At 36.3% G+C, this 21,798-nt stretch overlaps 2 protein-coding genes across 2 annotated transcripts; one reads left to right on the top strand and one right to left on the bottom strand.

The window, feature by feature from the left end:
- Nucleotides 1-809: 809 nt before the first annotated feature.
- On the bottom strand, nucleotides 810-20,240 carry LOC114728260 (protoporphyrinogen oxidase 1, chloroplastic-like). Its single transcript, XM_028915139.1, has 11 exons — nucleotides 20,231-20,240; nucleotides 12,185-12,192; nucleotides 4,458-4,962; nucleotides 3,933-4,118; nucleotides 3,726-3,810; nucleotides 3,216-3,363; nucleotides 3,056-3,136; nucleotides 2,793-2,964; nucleotides 1,866-2,025; nucleotides 1,596-1,699; nucleotides 810-1,339 (listed from the first exon to the last, which is right to left on the bottom strand). The coding sequence occupies exons 3-11, from the start codon at nucleotides 4,911-4,913 to the stop codon at nucleotides 1,040-1,042; spliced, it is 1,692 nt and encodes a 563-aa protein (XP_028770972.1). The 5' UTR covers nucleotides 4,914-4,962; nucleotides 12,185-12,192; nucleotides 20,231-20,240; the 3' UTR covers nucleotides 810-1,039.
- LOC114728261 (meiosis-specific protein ASY3-like) lies at nucleotides 6,097-13,475 on the top strand. Its single transcript, XM_028915140.1, has 11 exons — nucleotides 6,097-6,218; nucleotides 6,324-6,407; nucleotides 6,751-8,238; nucleotides 8,339-8,480; nucleotides 8,588-8,710; nucleotides 8,805-8,874; nucleotides 8,983-9,132; nucleotides 9,213-9,271; nucleotides 10,300-10,434; nucleotides 11,005-11,096; nucleotides 13,106-13,475. The coding sequence occupies exons 2-11, from the start codon at nucleotides 6,375-6,377 to the stop codon at nucleotides 13,175-13,177; spliced, it is 2,364 nt and encodes a 787-aa protein (XP_028770973.1). The 5' UTR covers nucleotides 6,097-6,218; nucleotides 6,324-6,374; the 3' UTR covers nucleotides 13,178-13,475.
- Nucleotides 20,241-21,798: the final 1,558 nt, after the last annotated feature.

Genomic DNA, 21,798 nt, shown 5'->3' with positions numbered 1-21,798 from the left:
AGGCGGGGTTGGGAATATGATTTTCAAAAGAGGGAGAAAAAGAAAAAGGCAAAATGTCCCCCACCACCCCAACCATAAGGTTGCTTCGATTAGCCATCAATTTGTCATTTGGTCGCCAGCACAGTATTTTGTGTTGAAACTTAAGGAAAGCAAAGGGGAAACCCACAAGCGCTTTTTCGCCAATAGGCCCAGTAGGAGTGTCTCGCTATTTAAAGACCAAATCTTCTCATTTCTTTGTCATTCCCTGTTTTTACCAGCTGGTAGTTTCACTGCCTCCGTGCCCCGTCATCATTGCCTGCGCCTTTGCAATTTTGAATTCCATCCCTTAGTCAAACTTTCTAGATACGCACTTTTGAATTCTCCCACGTAACATTCCTTGAACTTTCCTGTTAAGATTTCCCCCCCAGTGTCACATGAAATCCTCCGTTTTGCCCTCCCAGTTTTGACTTCTCGACCTTCCCATCCTAACAAGCTTACTGCCTTAATCCCCATGCCTCCACATATTTCAGAGGCTTATCCTCTGAGACCAGACTTTTATCTCGGTTCATATTCGAGCCTTGCATTATAGCTTCATTCATGGGACACCGCCTAGTCCAGGTACTAAAGCAGCGAGCAAAGCACGTGAAAATTAATAATCAAGAATTAATGTCATTGTAATTAAAGTCATTCCATTCATGCGATTACGTTATTCCATAATAAGTTGAGATCCACAAATCCTATTAAGGGCGAACGGTCGAGTGCAATACGGACAACGGTCATGCCCTAGAAACTATTTCTAATAATGGCGCGACACTTTAATTCTCTCCAACTGTCAAATTCTGCTGTGTGTGTTTATTTGTTAAATACGAAACACCCGTATGAGAATAGAATGACAGCGATGACCTTGTCTATTACAATATTACGAGAATAATATAAATGGGATCCGCACCCAGGAGCCACCAAAATTCAAATCTTACGTGACAAGTCAGCGACACTTTATCATCACTGTGCAATGATATACCGGTCCTACAAAATTCCTACAACCCACCAAAATTTGCCCCTATTTGTACACTTTCTGCGACAGAAAATCATTTACTTCGGCCGCCACCTCGTAAGCTCCCTCAACACATCGTCCCAAGGCAACACCAGACACATAGTTGCCCCCAAGAAACAGCCCTTCATGTCCGGTATTTTTCAGAGCAGCATTAGCAGCATCTAAAAGATCAAAATGGCCAACTAAGAATTGTGGAATAGCTTGAGGCCACAGTCTCACGCCCAATACATGCGGGTCCTTTGCATTTGGGTTTATAAGGATTTTTCTCAAATCTCGATCAACTGCTTCGACCAGGGCATCGTCCGTCTGGGAAAAAAGAAAATGCTTTATGAACAAATAAGAGGGAAAAGTAGCAAATCTGGCAATCACAAAATCATTTATAGTTGTCAACATATTATTCAAATCACAGAGATTATGCCTGCACCTAGGGCCACCAATGGTTTTAACTTTCAACATCAACATTTAAAACGACATAGGGAATCACCAAATTTACCAAAACAACAGTTCATATAATTGCATCTATCTCAACAAATATTCGGGTTTCATTCAAGAGTTATCAAACCTTTGATAAGATTCCAGGATTTGTTGCCCCTCCAATGTAATTCAAAAGTAGAATCCTTCCAGGAGGAGCTCGGTTAGGAAACAGTGATGAGCTGTATATAGTTCCTGAAAAATCAAGAAATGGTTAGCTTCCACATTGTCAAACTTGACTAGATGCTATAACACAACCATCAAAATAAAGCTCCCAAATCAAACTTGGATAGTAATCGATTTAGATAAACAAGTTTCGGTCATAAACCTTGGCTTTTACCATATCCTATTACTTGCTTACCTAATGTCTCCACTCCTTGACTGCGTGGATGCAACTGCCCGAACCCCTTTAGTTCACCATCTATTAAGCATTCCGTTCGAATAGCTTCTTTTGGATAGGATATAGATACTGCAGCAACTGGAGGATAATAAAACTTTGAAAGTGCATCTGCCGCAGTAGTCTGCATGTGAGGGTAAATACTTGTTAGAAGACAGGTGGGTGAAAAATTAGTGATATGCACAAATATGTATAAAAATGTGTATTATAAAACTTTGGTACTCATATGCTACTTTCTTTGTGCCTCCCCGTGTTATGAAAGAAAAAGAAGAAGAATATTATATACACACACATATCTATAGAGAGAGAGAGAGAGATAGAAACAACTTTATCAAGTAACTAATCATCTTTCCATCCAATCCAACACCCATTTATAGATGGGCTCGTTGGTTATGCCCTAACTCAGCTGAGTAGTCATTACTAACCAACATAACCACATAACTTCGCATATTATTTTCCTATCACACTGAAGGAAAGACGTATTGCCACTTCGCATGCATTTGTGTTAAGCTTATACATCTCTATTTTGAATCTAAAATATATTCATCGGACAAGTTCGAAAAAGATAGACTTTTGTAATCATCACGCCACCCCCCCCCCCCCAAAAAAAATCCATATTAGTAAAATTATAAATGAAAATACCAGTTTTCTCCTATACAACATGAAATCAAAAAAGATTGGCTGGCCTTGAAAGATTGTATTTCCAGACAAGATAGATATAGAAGCCAAAAAACATGCAATATTGTGCACTTATGCACCCAAACCCATCCACACATCAATACATTCCCAATTTCAATGAATCATACAGTTTCATTTCACAGATTCCACTGACAAAATAGTTCATATTTTATAATACTTGACATAAACCTCATTTTTAAGAAAGAAACATACAGATAAAGGACGTAGCAGTGTACTAGCAACATGAGAAGGAATGGTCAGGACAACAGTTTTGCTTTGCACAGAAACCACTCCTTCTGGTGTTTCATATGTCAAACTGTATTCTCCGCTGTCAAGTTTACTAATGGTTGAAAGCTTCCAAGATAACTTCACTCTGTCACCCAACCTGCCAAAGAGGGGGGGGGGAATCACTACAATCGTCAATGCTAAGTGAAGTGGCAATTTAGCCAAACATTAATTAAGTTGACATCGAGTACCTTGTAGAAATTGCTTTTGGCAACATGCTAAGTCCCTTTCGAAAAGACCCAACAGTTTGACCCTTTGGTTTTGGAAGACGCCTATGAATTAACATAAATCAGGAAAGGAGCCATAATGTAAAAGAAAATTTGACAAGCTCTAGAGTAATCATATCATTACGGGTCACGAGGTGATTTAGGAGATTTATTCCTCTCCTGTAGTGTTTTGAAAGTACCACCAATTATGCTACCCCCATTTTGCTCCAGCCTCCAAACTTTTCCAAATGCTGCTTTCATACTTAATTTTGAAGGATCGCCCGCATAGACACCTGAATAAGGTGAAATTCAGGTAAGCCGCCAGATTTACGAATAAAGAACCAAAGCAAACATACATTGAAAAGTTGAATTCCATATCAGGTGAGAAAAGTTAGGTGAAGTAAACTTGTCAATAATAAGAACAAAAGAAGGTACAGTATGTAATCAAGTCTCAATATTGTAGAATTTTAGCATAGACATGCTTGTAAAAACTGATATTTCGGCTGAAAATGCATCTCACAATGACTTTTCTTGTATTGTAACTCCTTTTCATTCCATTGAGGGGAAGAATAGTTTGACATTTACTATAAATTCAGTGTTCGATATCTACTAATCTGCTTGGGCTCTATCAGAATCTTAATTTTTCGGCTCTCACCTGAACAAAAAGGCTCTATCAAACGTTCAAAAACCTCATTACCAAGGTTACGGCGCACAAATTCTTCAACTGATTCCTCATGATCCTGTCACCTTCGTCAGTATTATGATATATATGAGAAACCCAATTTAAAACCCATGTCTTTAATCCTTCTGGACATGCATTTGACATGATATGATTAAACAAAGAGAGTTCAAGAGGACAAACTGGTGGAGGTGGCCGAAGGCCTAGTGCCCCAAAGCCTGCTCTCAGTTTGCCGCCAATGGTCATCAAGTCAAAGAAAGGCAAATCAGTTGGCTTTGATGGTACTGGCCTCAATTTTCCATTCCATAATACAAATCGAGGCGCATTAGGATCACCGAGAACAAGGTCATCCTTCAACCCGCTGTCCACCTGCCGAAAGCAACAAGATAGAATGGACAATAGAACCAGCAATACAGAATTACGACACCAAATCATAACGATAGCTCATAATTGTCAATCTACTATATAACAATACCACAATCATATAAAAGGAATCCCTCCAGAAGCGACATTCCATTGTACATTTACCACTTTATTATTAAAAAGCTACTCACAGAATGCTAGTCGGAATCGATGATAATGAGCTTGTGTCAATACTAAAATTGAGTTACCCCACAACTATCCAGCTCACTAACGAAACCAAGTCTAAGAAAATAAAATGACCGAACGGGGAAGAAAACCTTGAAATAAAGGTTAAAAGGTACGAACCACCATGGTGAGCATAGGATCAGAGGGCTGAAAACTGTTAGGGCCTTCCTCCCAAAGATAGCCATCCCTCTCAATAGTCGTAATGTTACCGCCAACCCGGTCTCTGGCCTCGGTGACAATCACATTGGCAGCGGCATTGGCATGCTTTGTGGAAAGGGCCTGGGCAATACAGATGCCACTGATGCCACCGCCAACGATCACGCAATCCACGGACGCAGAGTCATTACCGCCGGAATTGAGTTGGCCCCTAGTTTTTGCTGGAGATACTGCGGACTCCTCTGCAATTGAGCACCGCACATTAGGGCGAATCCAAGAGATTCTCCGATTGGAACGAGAACGCGAGGGAAAAGGGGTGATTGGGCAGATGAAAGAGGTTCGAGAGCTAATGAACGACGGGGTTGAACAAAGAAGGGCTTGGGTTGGTGACAATGAAAAGAGGTCGGTTAGGGTAGCCATGGCGATGGCGGGCAAACAGCGGAGAGAGATTGACGACCCACTTCGTTATCTTCAAACAGAAATGTCCAATAAGCAATCCTCGTTTGCAGCAGCAATCTATCGATCAACATATCAGGATAAAAATACGACTATATCAATTAAACAATTTTGTCAGCGTACACTTTTAATTTTCTGATTTATAAACTATATAATTGATGGATTGATGATGTGATAAAGCTGGCAAAAAATAAATATGGATGTGATAAAATTGATAATAAATTCGCCATTCACAATTCACAGCTCAATAGGCGAGAGAGAAACAGCTCATTCGCATGTCTCGACTCTTGATGTCTGACTGACCCCGAAGGCCAGCGAAGCAGTATATTTTTTATAGGAAAAACTCGAAGAGCAGCTTAACCTCTGTTTTTTATTTGAAAAAAAGCATGATCTGACTTAAAAGCATATCAATAATTATTTTTTAACTAAATTTTTTAGAACCTAGAATTTAATTTAAGATTAATTTATTTTTTCAAAGACCTTTCCCTTCAGAAATGATGTTTAAGTGCATCTAAAGGTTTGTTTATTAAAACAAAAATTATAATTACATTACATGTAAGGGCATTGTAGTCCGCGCAGTGGAAAGTCATGCGGAACGCCCGTACAATTTTCCCGCTTTTTTTCCCTCTACATATCAGTTGCATTGCAGCAAACATTTGGCACTCACTCAATTGTAAGCTTCCGTTAGTTCTTTCCATCTTCCACTGCCTTTGGCTATTGCGCAGTTCACTGAATCCAAATTTTGAATTCGAAAGTGGAGATTTCCAGCGATCAGGGCGAAGTAACACTGTGAGTATGTTTTCTTTGTCTAATCGGTTTATTATTCTCCATTTCACCTGGCAATTTCTTTTAGTATGATTTGAAATCAAATTTAGATCGTAGTCGCAGCATCATTTCATTATGTTTAACTGAAATGCACGTCGTTATAAACTTCCCGTCGTCGTTTCTGAATTTTTGAATCTCTCTTTCCTGTGGATTTGATTTCAAGGGGCTTGATAATTTGTTACACATGAAGGTAACCTGAAAGCTTGTTTTTATTTTTGTGCGCATGAATTTCTATTATTCGTTTTCTCGGGCATAAATGGGTGGGTGTTTATATACCTAGACTCTCATTCACAGCATGTTTGGTTGCTGAGGAAGGTAAGGATGAGAAGAAACTTCCGATCCCGGGCGTATTGGACTGTTGCTCATCTGAAAATTCGGCTTCATTAGTCCGCTGGATTAATCGCATACGATCCGCTGGTTTCCATGGAGGCCTTGCTGCTCTGGGTTATGAATTTTGAATTTACTTTTCTTCTTTCTCAACAACCAAACTGAGCTCATGCAGTTTTTACTTTTACTATCCTAACTCCGTACTAAAATCGAATGTTTCAGGTCTGTTAATGGTGCTCGTGTTTGTACCCCATCATAGTCGAAACTGCGACGATGGATGTCGAAGCACATCGGAATTTGCATGACGTAAGAACTGTAATTCTTCCTCTGGAGATTTTTTTTTCCCTTTTTGTTGCGGAATAAGGATAAGAATCTGGCCATTATAATTATGTCGAGTTTCGTAAAATATCATTCTTGAAGATTATCAGTGATCAGGTTTATTGATCGCTGTGATCACAGTTGCTCTTTTTAAATCCTATTTGGCATTCTGAGTCAATGGCTGCTTAAGCATTTACAATAGTTTGAAGTAAAAAGATCGGAATGGGATTTTATTAATGTTCTTTAGTCTTACATACAATAATTAATTTCTTGTTTTAACTTCTCAAGAGAAAAAATTGAATGCATTCATGAATTTAAATTGCATATTCAGGGGGAAGCCGGGGATTGCCGGAGTTTTGGTAGTAACATATATCCATATAGCCAATCAAGGAAAGTCTCCATAGGAGTAATGGTAAACTCGGGGGCTACAGCAAGACATGAAGCCATGACAGGAAATGAGGTTAACATGACCAATATGGAGAAGGTAATCTCTAACGTAGGAAATTTCGCTGGTGAAAAAGGCAAGGCTGAAGGAGCGAGGGCCTGCCCTAGCATGAAGCCAATTGGTCCAGAAGAGGTGAAGTTTGCTCGAATCACTAAATCCTTTTGCCAAAGAACACCCAATTCTGAGACCGTTCTTCAAGCAAACCAAACCTCTAATTTACTAGTCTTTACTAGGAGACAGGACAAACCTGATGGGGATGATACTTTAATTTTTCATCGCAATGATCTTAACCAGAAGAAACTTGATGGAACAACCAGCAAACGAAAGGGAGGGAAGGAAGGAACCACTGGAAGGATAGAGAATGAATTTACATTCAACACTGCACGGGAAGTGGTCAAGTCTGATAAAACCAAGCCAGAGGACAGAAGAAATAAAACAGAAAAGAGAACAGAAGATTTGAAGATGAAGCTTTGGGAAATATTGGGAACCACTTCTTCTCCCAAGACCAGGCGCTCAGGTTCTAAAACTTCTAACATGGATGAGGAGAGCGTGCTGCCTAGGCAGCGTTTTGATCAGGAGGATGATAAATTGGTTAAGACCAGACAGCAGTCGGATACAATAGAAACCGATTCTGAAAATCTTGATCATACTAATAAGAAGCCTGTAACGCGTTCTCTGGGCCGAAAGAGAGCGTCAGCTAAATTGAAACCCCCAAAAATTGCCCCGTCTCCAAAAGGCAAAAAGCGGCAACGAGAAAAAGATATTTTCTCTTCCAAAGAACAATGGACTGGGAAGCAACACGTTGATCAGCATGGGGTTTCCCGAATTCCATCGAGGGAAAGGGATCAAAGACAGAATTCACATCAACATTGCGTCAAAGAAAATGAGGCAGAAGATAAAGTTTGTAAAGAAACTTCAAAGGCAGAAGCACAACTGTGTGATGAGGAAGCGTCTTCGCTTGGGGAAAAAATGGGAGGATTTCGTAGTTTATTACCCGATCATCACAAAGATTATCCTCAGACTCGGAAAATAATCCCAGAAGAAGAATTGTACCAGTCACCAATAACAAAGGTAACAGATAAACTCGAAGGACTCGAAGGATCAGCAAATGGAAATCAACAGGAGCAAAATAGTCCAGTGGCCGAGAATGTTGCGGATCCTCTGGATAATTTTCCAAGTCCTACTTTTGGACTCAAGACACCTACATTAAGTTCTTCGCCAGGCTCAACTCCAAAAACGAGCAAACAGGCAAATGGTGTTAATTGCTCAACATTAATGGAGAGGACATTTTCTCTGGGAATTATTCGTAATTTAAGGACTTTCCAAACTATGGAGCGAGACTGTGACAGACAAAGCGGACAGAAGCAATGTGCTGTATCCTTATTACTCAGAGTGTTTCATTTTGATACTGTTATATTCCCTGAACATGAAGCTGTTATATTGTATCTCTTTGAGGTTCCTTATTTAACTTCAGAACTTGGATGAGCTCAAGACTTCTCTTTCCAAAGAAGCGGCATTTTTTGTGAAAGAGAAAGGTGCACAGGATGGCTTATCTGATTCATCATTCGAAGAGAGAATGTTTCTCAAGAAGAGAGAGGATATATATATACACGATGGTTCGTTCGACTTGAGCTGCATTATTTGTATCATGAGATTATATGTTTCTTTTACTCCGTCGGTTCTTTCAAGTCAGAGAACTAGGTATCTAATTATGTCATTTTAGGTTTGACAGACAGACATATTTCTGACGCCCGGGAAACTTCTATGCTTCATCCAATTAAAAGGCTGCGCAGTCATGAAGGAGTTAAATTCAACCGGAATAGTCCTCCTTCACTCTCTTCAAAAGGCATAATATCACTTTATCCATGTTATTTTTGCTTATATCTAATGTTACTCTGATATCTGCAATCTTTATCAAGCCACTTATTCTCGTTCCATAGAAATGGGAGGGGCAGCAGAAAGTGATTCCATCCCTGAAGCTTCTGAGCAGACTCAAGATGGATTTGCAAGGTGTTTCCTCTTTTTCTCCTCTAAGAATAGATTGATGAAGCATCCGAAATAGAAAATGCTACTCATTGGAACAACTCTGAATTGATATGATTCTTGACAATTTTTTAGGGCTGTTGAACTGTTTGCCTTGGAATTAGGGAAGCTAAAGAGTAAATTAAAGTCAGTGGCAAGTAAGAAATCCTCAGAAATTTTAATATCTGTTGCCGAAGACATACAGTTGCAGCTGAAGAATGTCCATTCCCAGATTGAAGAAGACATGTAAGTATGCAAGAGCATGGAGTTTCGAGCTCTGAGACATCAATTCTTTTACTGTACCTTTTATTCTCTAAATGTTTCAGCGAGGAACATGCAAATCTTTGTGAGTCAAAGAGAAAGCGGTTGGAGACAAGATTTGAAGGTATAAAAAATTCTACCTGGATGTTTATTGATAATCATGTTTATATATTCAACTATCTAACTTCTGGATATGACATGTCGCTTTCTAGTTTGTAAACCGGAGTTCAAAGATCTAGCAGTAATGTTAACATATCACTTCATAGATCATTTTGGTCATAACATTCTTCCTCTTGGGTGTTCTAATATCCTCTGATTGCATGTAAAAGGTCAGCGCAAAAAGGAAATCGTAGTTGCAATCTGCCAGAGATTTCAATCAGTTGATAGCGTCCAAACTGTTTAAGAGACATTCAAATAAATCTGTTTCGATATGAAATACTCCTCCGATTCTTATTATAAGACCCCATTTGACTTTTTATTTGGTCCTAATTATAAGACCCCAATCCATTTTGTCTCTTATATTTATGCATTTTTTTCCAAGATAATCCTTCTAATAATGATAGTTTTAGCCAATATACTTAATTAGCAAGGATATTTTAGGAATGACAACACTTATTTATTATAAATAACCAACTTAACTTACTTCCTTAATCTCCTCAAATAAGTCAATTGGGTCTTATAATTAGGACCGGAGAAGTACTTAGTTTCAACAGAACATGCATGGTAAATTGATGCAACACACACTTGCACAGATGCTAACAGATTGGAAAATAGGAAGAAAGATAGAAACGGAGGAGGGGAAAAGAGAGAGACGAACAGAATGGTGGAGGAAGACAGAGCTTAGAACTTGGAGGGGGGAAAGTAAACTGAATTCTCATAGGCAGCAATTTATCATTTATGCAAAAAAAAAAAATGCAATTTATCATTTATACTGCCCTGCTGAGCATGTTGCGTGTCCCACATAGGGTCTAAACCACTGCATTTCATATGTAACGTTTTCCCTTATTTTCCTTTATAGCGCATGAATTAGGGAGATCTGTATTTCCCATTTTTTGAAGCTTTGGTCGTCAAGTTGTTTTCTTCTTCCCTCCCCCTTTGGTCTGTCTGGCTTTTATTATTTTTTCCTCATTTCCTCCACCGCTAAAAATGTAGATCAACAGAAACAGCTGAGGCTGATTCACGAAAAATTCAAAGAAGAGATTAATCTGTATGTTCAGGACTGCAGAAGCGCTATTGAAGGTTTGGAAGCAGAACGATTAGAGATCAAGGGAGCCCTGGAAAAACAAAGTAAGGGAAACTTCTTTGTCTTTTGGATATGTATCTCTGATATGTGTTTCGTCGACTTTTTTTTTTTTACTAAATTTCGAGAGGGTCTATTTTGATGCATTTATTACCAAGTAGTTGGGAGGAAGACCTGAATAATTGGTAGAAATTTAAATTCGTTGGTTTTATGATTTTGGCTTAAGGTGGGTGGGATCGGTCGACCATTGCGTAGTAGTTCACAGGCAATATGCCCTTGCTATTATGTGGTTTGGGCTTTAAGACAGAAATATATATATATATATGCTATCTTTGGGAATATATTCCAGAGTCTTGACGTAAAAAGACACACGGAAAAAGTCGTACTGCTTATGACTTGTAAATTTACAGCTTTATATTTTATTACTTTTTACTGAATCACTTGGAAGTTGGAACTTCAATAATTTTATCAGTAGCCGCTTCGTAGTACGAAGGACGTGTAGGATAGAGTTCTCAGGTTATTGAGCGAAACAAGGGAAACATTAGCACTCCATTGGCATTGTGCAAAAGTACATTTGAGAGGATGTGGTCATCTTTTGACGAAATGTTGTACAACAGGGGCATCACATAGGAAGCTTCTGTCGCAAGTTGAAAAAGGAGTGGAGATCCAACTGAATGATGCTCAAAGGAAAGTCACAGCCATCCAGGAGGCAAGTTTTCTAACTTGCATGTTTTATTTGCAAGATTTTCATTGCATTGCCATACTCTTCATCCGAATGAGTTCGTGGTCAATCTTTAATTATTTGCTTGATTCTGCGATCATAACTGTAATAGTACACTCTAACATACTGTTGCGGGTCCAAAAGGCTAATGGCACGGAGGCGTGCCGTTGGTGATTAAGAATATCCCCATCATTATCACACACACACAAGGAAAAAAGAAAGGTCCCGTCATCAAACACAGACTTTGCCGAGAGATGATAAATAAACTTCACACTCTAGCTTTTCCCATGATGTCTCGGCACCACTAATAATTATGTAGAATTAAGCACCTTTTTAATTCCCGTCTAGTTTTAACAAGTACTCTTCTGATCCTAAAGAGGATAAAAAGAAAAGATATTTTTTTGTCCTATTTATAAGCATTAAGAGAAATTTTTTGTATGAATGTACAATTTTACTCCTCATTTATTATTGTGTTGATTTTGTTTACATGAAATATAATATATATTAAATAGAAATAAAGTTGAAAAATTATTAAATTTTAAATAAGAGTTAATGAAGTTTAAGGTTTTTCCTAATCTGTAAAACATGCTGGAAATGCTTTATAAATAAGACTAGAGAAATAAAATTTCCCTCAAATAACGTGCTAGTTTCTAGCATTCTGACTTAAGCTGTCCAGTGCTATTCTTTTCCTTTTTTTTTTCAATTATATTTATTAAGCTGTCCAGTGGTATCAATTTCCTTTATATAACATATATATATATATATATATATATGTATGTATGAAAGAGCTGTACGCATTTCGAGAAGCATGCTAAACAGATTAGATTTTTTTATTAAATTTAAAAATGTCCTCACACATCGATATAATGTATTTTTAGGAGAAGAAAATTTGTGAAATTTGAATCGAAGTGTTAAATATAAGAATTACTCCCTCCATTCCTTATTATAAGAAATATTTGATGCTTATGGCATGTTCCTATGTATAAGAGACACTTAAAAGTTGTCTCTACTTTTTTGTGTTGATTTCCTATTTTACCCATATTTATTGTCTCCAACTAACTCTCTCTCCTTCCCACTTCTCTTTCTTTTAATAATTTATCATTGTTCTCTCTCCTTATTAATGAGGGTATTTTTGGAAAAAAATTATACTTTTTACACATTGATTGTTCTTAACTAATTTTAACTGTTTTTTTTATCAATATAATTCGGTTATTCGTCTCTTATAATAAAGAACGGAGGGAGTATTTTTTTTATTACCGGGTGAATTCTTGGAGAACTTTGCTGAGATCTAGAGTGGGGGATTATTTAGGAGTGGTGAGACAATTGAGATGGCTACAGTATCATTAAATGTCGAAGAGAGTTGGATGATTATTGGGGTGTTTGGAGGCACCCAAAAATCCCTCTTAGAAATACTTTTCCGCAAAACAAGATAAACTCCTCCACATATTTACTTCATACACTGTAAAAAATACTTTTAAAACTATAGTTTTGATTCCATCCAAATATCTTCTATGACAGCTTAGCTTTTATATCAATAAATCATCTTAAATTCTTAACCCATATCATACTTTGTTTTTTGTTGGGCCGATCTCATACACCAATTTTCAAATCACTCCAAATTGAGTGGTTTGAAATGATTTGAATTTTTTTTTTTTCCCAAATAGCTTAAGCTATCTATATTCTGAATATGATTAAATGCGCAAGGAAAATAAAAATATTTTACATTTGAAGAGCCAGCAGCCCTCGAGACCTGTGTTGCAATATCAAATCATCAAATTAATTTGTGAAGACTGGACATCATCTATTCATCTATTGAATTTCCAATGAATAGAGTCATTTGTTTTCCCCACAGCATTCCACACACAACGAATTAGCTGTCTCATCTGATCATCTTCTTAATCCCCTCCCCCCGGATGGGCTTTCGGCGATGACATGTTGAAGAGGTTGTCATTGATGCAGCTTGTATTAATGATTTTATTGTCCCTGTTTAACTGCAGTCGGCAAGGGGAAAATTGCTCCAACTGAAGCACATTACAGCGATGTGCTTGAAAAATGATATTCTAAAGTGACGTGAACACCGAGGCACAACAAGGAAAGGAGAAAGAAACAAGGCGTGATTACTGTCCGCATGCTTTGCAAGTTAGCAACACTCTCCGGAAGCAAGTGGAGGCCTTTAGATGTCATTAGATTTTTAGGACCAGTGTTGTTAGATTCAACATACGCCTAGGGTTTTATTGTTCGATTTTCTATATTGAATTTAAATCTCTTGACTTACCTGAAATGTTCAATGATTTCGATATCTCGTGAACATAATCTTTTTTTTTTCTTTTTACTTTCTTTTTTACAATATTTTTTTATATTCGTTAATTATTTTTCCTGAGTCACTATATCCTATTCAGTACAATTCTCAATCAGGCGAGTCATTTTCTTGTTTTCACGTACCATGTGATTGATTATTCAAGTAGACAATACACACCAACTGAGTGGTCACAACATCGCAAGAATTTACCGGTGAAAAGAGATCAGGGAAGGACCTCTTGAGTAAAGAAATCAGGCAGGGCATTGTTTATGATGGGATCATTATAAAGCACATGGGGGCATTATCTTCTGTCAAAAAAAAGGGTGAATGGGGACAATGTCACAAGGTTCATTAAGGAGACTTGCATGAGGCTCTGAGAGTATCAGAGAAATAAATGAAGCTTTTAACTAATCATGAAAATGACAAGCTAGAGCTTATCTCACGGTTTGGTACATTCTAATCATGCAAGCATGCGCTACGAGAGTGAATTGTGAGCATATGTCTTCTTGGAAAACTAATTATAGTTTTCGTCAATGTTAAATTAGGTCCTTGAGTTTTTTTTTTTTAATTGGGTCCTTAAACTTTTCCTTATTAAATGCCGGGATCCATCCCGTTAATTAGTTATTAGCGTTGAACACCGTTGAGAATTTCGGTTATGAATTAGCAATACATGTCTGAAACGTCTCTCTTCCCATCCAGCGTGGAGCTTCTTAGCGCTTGAGCCTCCCTTGCCCAGACAACACACAGCCGATCATCCTCAAGGGAACAACACCCCACCCTCTTCGGTTCACATGACTGCAGCTCGACCCTTCTGCTCACAGTGGAACCAAAGGCAAAATGTTCGATTCACGTTTTCCTTCTATGGGTTCCCTTTTTTTTAAAATTTGGGCCTAAATTGTTCGGATCAAATTTGATCAGCCCAAAAGGAGAATGAAAGACAAGCACCTCGGGTGGCCCCTGAACGAGTGGTTACGGTCCATAAAGAATCAGAGTCGTTGCCTCTGAACATCCAAAAACCTTTAAACCCATCAGCAGATCACAATTTCTTCCTTCTCGCTATTGTCCACAAATTTGCGTATTTCGAACATTTAGAAAATCAGTGATTTTCTTATGGAAGCCATACACCTGGACCTCCACGATTTTGGATTCACAGGACCCACCGTGCATTGTCGTGTTGGGCTCTCTTGGTTGAACAAATCAGAGTCCTGTCAGAAAGGTGCAAGAGAAAAGCTTAAGCGCTTCCAACTCTTGTTCAATCCAATAATCATGTTGTATTGCATTCTTTAAGTATGGTAAACATTACCGGCACTGACTTGCTGTTGAAATCAACACTTGGAGAATGAATGCCAAACAATGTTTCTCCACATTGGCTACAAGTATAAATCACCCAAAAAAAAAAAAGAGACAAAAATATTAGGATGGTCACATATGGCAGAAACCCAATTACGTAACTTTCAAAATGGGGGGGCCAATAATAGCAGCATCGTAGAATTAGCGTTTAATATTGGATGTGTTGGGAGGGAAAGAGACCTCGTGAGGTAAACTCATCATTCTTGAGCTCATCATTAAAAGCCCAATTCCTTTCAAATTTAGGCAATCTGTTGTTTGCAGGCACGTGATTCGTGAACAAATATCCTTCCATCCTGGCCTTTACCGCGACTCGTTGGCAACCCACAAAAAAAAAAAAAAGGTTACCGCCACTCATCACCAAAACACATCGTTTTGCTATCATTTCTGTTTCCCGGTTGTTTGTGGAGCCCACTTGCCCTCGCCACTCCCGAGTCACGAGTCGATCACTTTTTCCAATTATTCTGCTTCCCTTCTCTTGTTGATTGTTCAGTTTCGGTGATTCATTCCTCTTTTATATATACATATATATATATATATTTTTTATCCTTTCATATTCTAACTTTACTCTATTTCTTTTAAATTGATTATTTGACATTTCTTTCTAAAAACTGTATTGATGTTTTTCGATACATACTTCATATTCTAAGAGAAAACAAATTTTTCTCTAATTTTCAACTGACAGGGGCTGAAATTACAATTTAACCGCACGATATAGAAGATTTGTCTCTACATAAGGACGAAAACTTTCAGTTTTGAGTAGAGGTCCATATTTAAATCCTCTTTTTTCTATACAAAACAGTTTAGGTAGATTGGGTTCAAGTAAACCTTTTCATATAACATAGATAGGGAAAGCTTCATATGCATCCAATTTATATATACATTTCTTCTTTTTTTTCCGACATATATATTCATTTCTTAATCATAATATACTTGGCATGTATATAATCATCTAATTTAAAAATAATATTCCTTGAAGTACCATTTATAAGATCTCTCTTTCATCGTGTAGTGCATTGATCCAGTCCTCCATCCCTGTGTTTAAAGGATTGGATAGAGAGTAATTAATATGTCTTTATAGTAAACACTAGATTGAGTATTTAATTATAAATTTACATAACAGCTATGCTTAATAATAGTTTGATAAAATATATAATTTTTAAATTAACAAAAATATAATAGTAACAATATAATTATTTATAATAATATTAGCTTCCTGTAGGGGGGGGGGGAATGGATGCTTTGTAGCTATCGCTATTTTGTAGAAAGAAATATGGACGTCTTGCAGAATCGTAAATGTCCAGTTCAGGTAACAGAATATATAGATTGAGTATTATTGATCTCCACGAAACCGGATCATATCTCACGATCACATCAATGACTTTGATCTGTTGACGAAACTCCCAGAAACACTATAAAGTGTCTCCTTTCAGCTTCAGTATATATATCCCTTATGTATGAATCGGGAAATTTCAACGTCCAATTATGCTGCGTCCTTTGTCTGCCCCTTGCGTGAATCCACAGTGATGAGGGATAATTAAATTAAAATCTAACATAAATCAAGAAGATTTATCATTGATTTTAAATTATCTTAATTAGGATTCATATTATAGTTTAAATCAATAATTTGGATTAGATTTAGATTTGTGAGATTATATTTTTTAATGGAGATTATTAATTACCTGTTTAGCGACGTTTCTTATTTTTGTAATTTTTTTGGCTCGATGTTTAAGTTAAATTTAGGTAATTGTTAATTTATTATTCTTGTGGAATTCTTTTTGACGAATTAAATTAGATAATTACCATTAAGTTTTCCGACATCCCTCGACTTCCTCTCCCTTTATTTTGTCCAAAATTCATTCCCTCCTTCTTCTTTTTTTTTTTTTGGCCTCGCCCCTCTCGTTTTACACCATTGAAGCAATCACACTTCATATGGAATGAACAAAGTAAACACCTTTTCATATTTTTTTGGAAATAAAGAACAGACCTTATGAACTAAATGTTTAAACTATGGTTTCTTCCCAAGTAGTTAATTCTAATTTGAGCGTGAAAAAACAGATCGATTTACCAAAGAATCTGAGAACATGCTGGAATGGCCCATGGGGGGGTGTGAATCATGAGGTGACGAGGCTCTGGATAATTCGATTCGTTCAGGTTAATGTCAGTGATGCAATATGGCGTGATTTGAGTTTGACTATGTTTCATAATTCATTCATGAATAACAGTAAACAAGAGGGAATGCATTTTCACTCAAAAGTTATAGGACGAGGGAGAGAGGTTCCACATTGTTACTTCACAAAATTAATTAAAACCCATTCATATAATCAGCAACTGGTGATTTAACTTTAATATTCTTTGATGTGAATAAAGTTGCCCATCCCCCCCCTCTCCCTCCCTGCTTTTAATTTGTTCCTTGCAATTAAAGTCAATTCGCAATAATTACTGTTTATTCTTCTTCGCCTGCCCATCTCCCTCAGCAAATTAAAGGTGCAATAAGCCCTTTTTCTCCTCAAAATGTCAAGCATTCTCCCTCCACTTCTAACACCCAGCATTATTCATTGTACTGGACGAACCACATTAATCAGATGAATTGAGGATTATCATTAGTAATAATGAACTGTGTGGTGATGACGACAAGCTCTGGTCAGGACTAAGTGAGGGTGGAGATTAGTGAGGATGATTAATTGGTGGAATGATGTGTGTGCATGTGGCCATGTTGGCTTGAAGCTTTAAACTTGGTGCTGGACTGAATAGACCCGTCTTGACTGAGAGAAATAGGGCTGCCTAGATTAGTACAAAAGGGGAACGTGGCGTGCCTCACGAATGAATTAGCAAGGCATTAAAGAGAGGGGGCGATGTAATGTGTCCAGTAATTAAGCCAAAAACATAAAGAAGAAAAAATAATAATTAATGAGAGCTTAGCACAATGTCTAATCCCATTATCCCGGCCCCAAGAGGTTGATCTTTCTTGTCAATTGGTTGTCATCCTTTCTCAATCTCTTCCACTTTGATCATTTTTCAAATCCAAACTAAACCCTCCATTTAATTCGCTATCGAATTTATTAAAATGCGTTGGCAAAAAAAATATTAAAATGAACAATGCTGTGTTATAATACTTACCAAAATAAAATTACAAATTTTCAAATTTCTATTGTTAATACTGTAGTTTTCATTTACTAAAAATATTAACTATTATCGTACGTTTCTTTTAAACCCTCTTCGTCATACGTATCGACATCGTTATCTTTCGTCAATTGCTTTTGCTAATAATCTGTCCCATCGTCACTGGTATGAGCACGGGGATGTTCTGCTTTTCCTCTGTGTTTTTTTTCAATTGCTAATCACATCATTGACAATAATAAATTCAACAAAGCACTGATAAGTAATAACTCGTCACCTTAACCCAAACTACAAGTTAAATTATTGCTCCCAACTATATGTGGGACTTAATTAGCAGTTCCAATTAATATAGAATAAACTTGGCATTTCTAGTGAATATGAACTGGCATCTAGCTAGTATATGGGATCATCGGTGGACCCAGAACTTATATATACATTTTATGGGCTATTTCTCTCGAATTTTCGGATTAATTGGATTCATTTTAGGCGTAAATATATACTTAGAAAAATAGTAGTAGTATTGCTTGAGCTTTGATGTGGACATGAATAAAGAAACGTATTTTATTTTGCCAGTAGTTTTTTATTATTGGATCTCATCATCTCGTTTGTCGGACATCCGCTACTCACTCGAGGGCCGAGGCTCATCCACGAGGTCAAAAAAAAAAAAACAAAGGAAAGAAAGAAAAGGGGATTAGCCGAGGGAAAAAAAAAATCAAATTTATATGTGAAACCACGTCATAATTGACCGTTGCATGGTTAATCATAGGATTTGAACGTGAAGAAGAAAGAGGATGAACATGCTAGCTTATGTCTGACCCAGATCAGGTTAATTATATATGATGGACTGGTTATTCTCCCTTGGCTACGCGGGTTAGTTTGAAAAGCAATCTTAGTCCCAATCAGCCCCAAAATCCTATGCTTTGGTTCTAATCGCCTGGTGCTTGGACGTGTGTATGTCAAGGATATGTGAAGTACGAGCAGAAATCTCACGTAAGTTAAAATTTGGGCTTATTAATGTAATATAATATACTCCTTCGACCCTTAATATAGGACCTAATTGTTGAGTTGGTCTTAGTCCTAAATATAAGACCAATTTCTCATATTTATCGGTTTTTTCTAAATTATCCCTATGGATACTCTCTCAACCATAATCACATAGAAGAGGGAAAGGAGATATTAAAAAAGATAATTATGATATTTTAGGAAAAATGTGTTACTTTTTTTATAATTAACCAATTTACCTAACTTTCTTAATCTAATCAAATTAGTTAAATTGGTCTTATATTAAAGACCGGAGGAGTACAATATAAGTGCAAGATGTGTCCAGGTTTGATGGCACAAATTAACAAGTCAAGATTTTGAAGCCACCCATCTAATCACTGTTATCAAACTCGCTAGTTGACTTTCTAAGTTTAACATTTTTATATTTTTAAATTGTAAAAACGTGCTGACTTGCTCTTGAACTTGTGCAAGCCATAAATTCGATTGAATTTGCGAGTTTACTTGTTGAGTCTATTGTTTTTACGTTTTTAATTTATAAAATTATATCAACTTGCTCTTAAACTTTCACTAAATTTTTTTACTTAATTATACTTAGTGACTTTATATATAAATTTCATAAAATTTTCATTTATTAAATGTGGTAAATTATGAATGTTAATGGATTTGATTTCATTTATTTGGATTTAAAATATATTTAAATGAAATTGTTGTCGTTTTTAATATTCTAATTATATACTTTTAATACTAATTTATTAATAGATGTAAACTTTTACAAATTTACAGTTCAAGTTTATGATACGAGTTTACATCATCATCATGAGTTTGTTTAAACTCGCGAGTTTGACAATCTTGTATTCGACTGTTGAAGTTTTATTTTTTGCAGATAATTAAGGATGTGTTAGTTGTAACTGACTCACTAATATTTGAATTCATAGATTTTTTTTTTCTTGCCAACGTTTGAATTCATAGACAGAATACATATATTTAGCGTTGGCAAATATATGTAATATATATAAGAATACGGAGTTATCTGTCATGGATGTTTTGAATTACAAAGACGGGATATTTCGATTTAATTTACTAACCGTTGATGCCGGCAGCAGTAATTAATGGTGGTTAGGGAGACGCTTTGCAGTTAATGGGATGTTTCAAAACTAGGAAAGAAGTTCATGTGTGGATCATGAGCTGATAAGACGGTTGAAAGCGTGATAAATAATTAGACATTTAAATGTTCGCCTGGGGTAGGGTACCTGCCCTCTACCATACGTAAAATAAAATCCATGTGTCTTGAAGACTTTGCAGATAATATATAATTAGATAATAGGCCCTGTGCATCACATGGTTTGATATATACGAGGATAACAAGTTACTCCGTGAAGTTTATAATTTATAAATAATAAATATTTTTAAATATTTATTCAGAATATATCTCCTTCGGTCTTTGTTATAAGGTAGTACTTTTTAGAAGAGAATAGTTATTACTACCTTCGGTCCTAATTATAAGAGCTAATTGACTAATTTAAGGGGATTAAGAAAGTAAGTTGAATTAGTTGTTTGTCCTAAATAAGTGTTGTCTTTTCTAAAATATCCTTGCTAATCAACTGTATTGGCTAGAATTACTATTGTCAGAATGAATACTTTAGAAAAAAATATATAAATATGAGAGATAAAATAGATTGGGATCTTATATCTATAACCAAAGTAAAAATCAAACAATGTTTTATATTAAGCATAAGAAGTAGTATTAAATATCACCCTCATTTAAAATCATTAACTAACTAAGTAACTATGAGGAAGAAATGTAAATGAATGAGGGTAAAATCAGATATTTATTCTATTTGCAGACAAAATTAATCACTTAACTATATCTTTCCAACAGCCAGCGCCTTATAATGTGATAAAGATCTAGGAAGTATATGCAGGCGATTGTAACGGAGCAGTAAATAATCAACTGTTGGTGAGGCATTATGACAATAATGGCAGACACAGAGAAAGTAGTGCCGCGCAGCAGAAATCATTTAATTAAATTTGGTGAGAAAAAAAGGGACTCCTGTCATATCTGACGTCAAATGTTGATTAATAATTATGATTTTAAAAAGGAAAATAAAAGGAACAGAAAAGGGGGGGAGGGAGTTAAAAAGGGGTATGCCGACAATCACTATTGTAATGACGCGGCATCAACGGCATCCATTCACCTCAGTCTCGATCTCACTCACATCGCACACCCATGTCACTGTAAAAGGAATACGTTAATTAGGAGAGGCGAAGTAGGCAATCATAATTAATCATATAATGGCCATGAGGTGACAGGCTTGATTACATGTATATGTGATCATACCATATCGCAGTATGAAGCTATGAACATCATCGATCAAAGTCAGCTCTGGAGATCAGGAATTTCCCGATTACAAAAAGTGTAAAGTGTTCATCTAGAGAGAGAGAGAGAGAGAGCGAGAGAGGGCATGAATGAACATGTTGAAGAATGAATGACACGAAAAGGGTACTGCATTGGCCATCACTACAATTTTTGATTCTTAATATAAGAGCTAATTGATTAATTTAAATGGATTAAAAAAATTAGCTAAGTTAATTACTTATAATAAAAATGTGTTATCTTTCCTAAAATATCTTTGCAAATCAAAAGTATTAGTTACAACTATTATTATTATAAGAACTACTTTAAAAAAATAGATAAATATGAGAGACAAAATGGATTAAGATTTTATATTTAGGACTAAAATAAAAATCAAACGAGCTCTTATATGAGAAATTGAAAGTAGTATAAATATCCTGTTCTTAATACAAGACTTCCTTATCTAGTTTAAATAGATTAAAAAAACTAGTTGAATTAATTATTTATAATAGATATGAGTTAAACTTTTTTAAGGTATCATTTTTAATCATGACCATCTTTGGATGCAA

This window comes from Neltuma alba, unplaced genomic scaffold, assembly GCF_004799145.2.
Source record: "Neltuma alba isolate B1F8T4 unplaced genomic scaffold, ASM479914v2 tig00012528_pilon, whole genome shotgun sequence".
NCBI classification, from domain to species: Eukaryota; Viridiplantae; Streptophyta; class Magnoliopsida; order Fabales; family Fabaceae; genus Neltuma; species Neltuma alba.
The sequence above is the reverse complement of the archived record's forward strand: the minus strand, read 5'-3'. Positions and strand labels throughout refer to the sequence as shown.

Excerpts from the sequence above, each read along its gene's own strand:
- LOC114728260 (XM_028915139.1), bottom strand. The coding sequence starts at position 4,913 with ATGGCTACCCTAACCGACCTCTTTTCATTGTCACCAACCCAAGCCCTT. Across the intron at positions 3,364-3,725 it reads GATAGAGCCTTTTTGTTCAG|GTGTCTATGCGGGCGATCCT; the intron begins GTGAGAGCCGAA and ends CACCTTATTCAG. Across the intron at positions 1,340-1,595 it reads ATCCTGGAATCTTATCAAAG|ACGGACGATGCCCTGGTCGA; the intron begins GTTTGATAACTC and ends CTTTTTTCCCAG.
- LOC114728261 (XM_028915140.1), top strand. The coding sequence starts at position 6,375 with ATGGATGTCGAAGCACATCGGAATTTGCATGAC. Across the intron at positions 6,408-6,750 it reads CACATCGGAATTTGCATGAC|GGGGAAGCCGGGGATTGCCG; the intron begins GTAAGAACTGTA and ends TTGCATATTCAG. Across the intron at positions 8,711-8,804 it reads TCCTTCACTCTCTTCAAAAG|AAATGGGAGGGGCAGCAGAA; the intron begins GCATAATATCAC and ends CTCGTTCCATAG.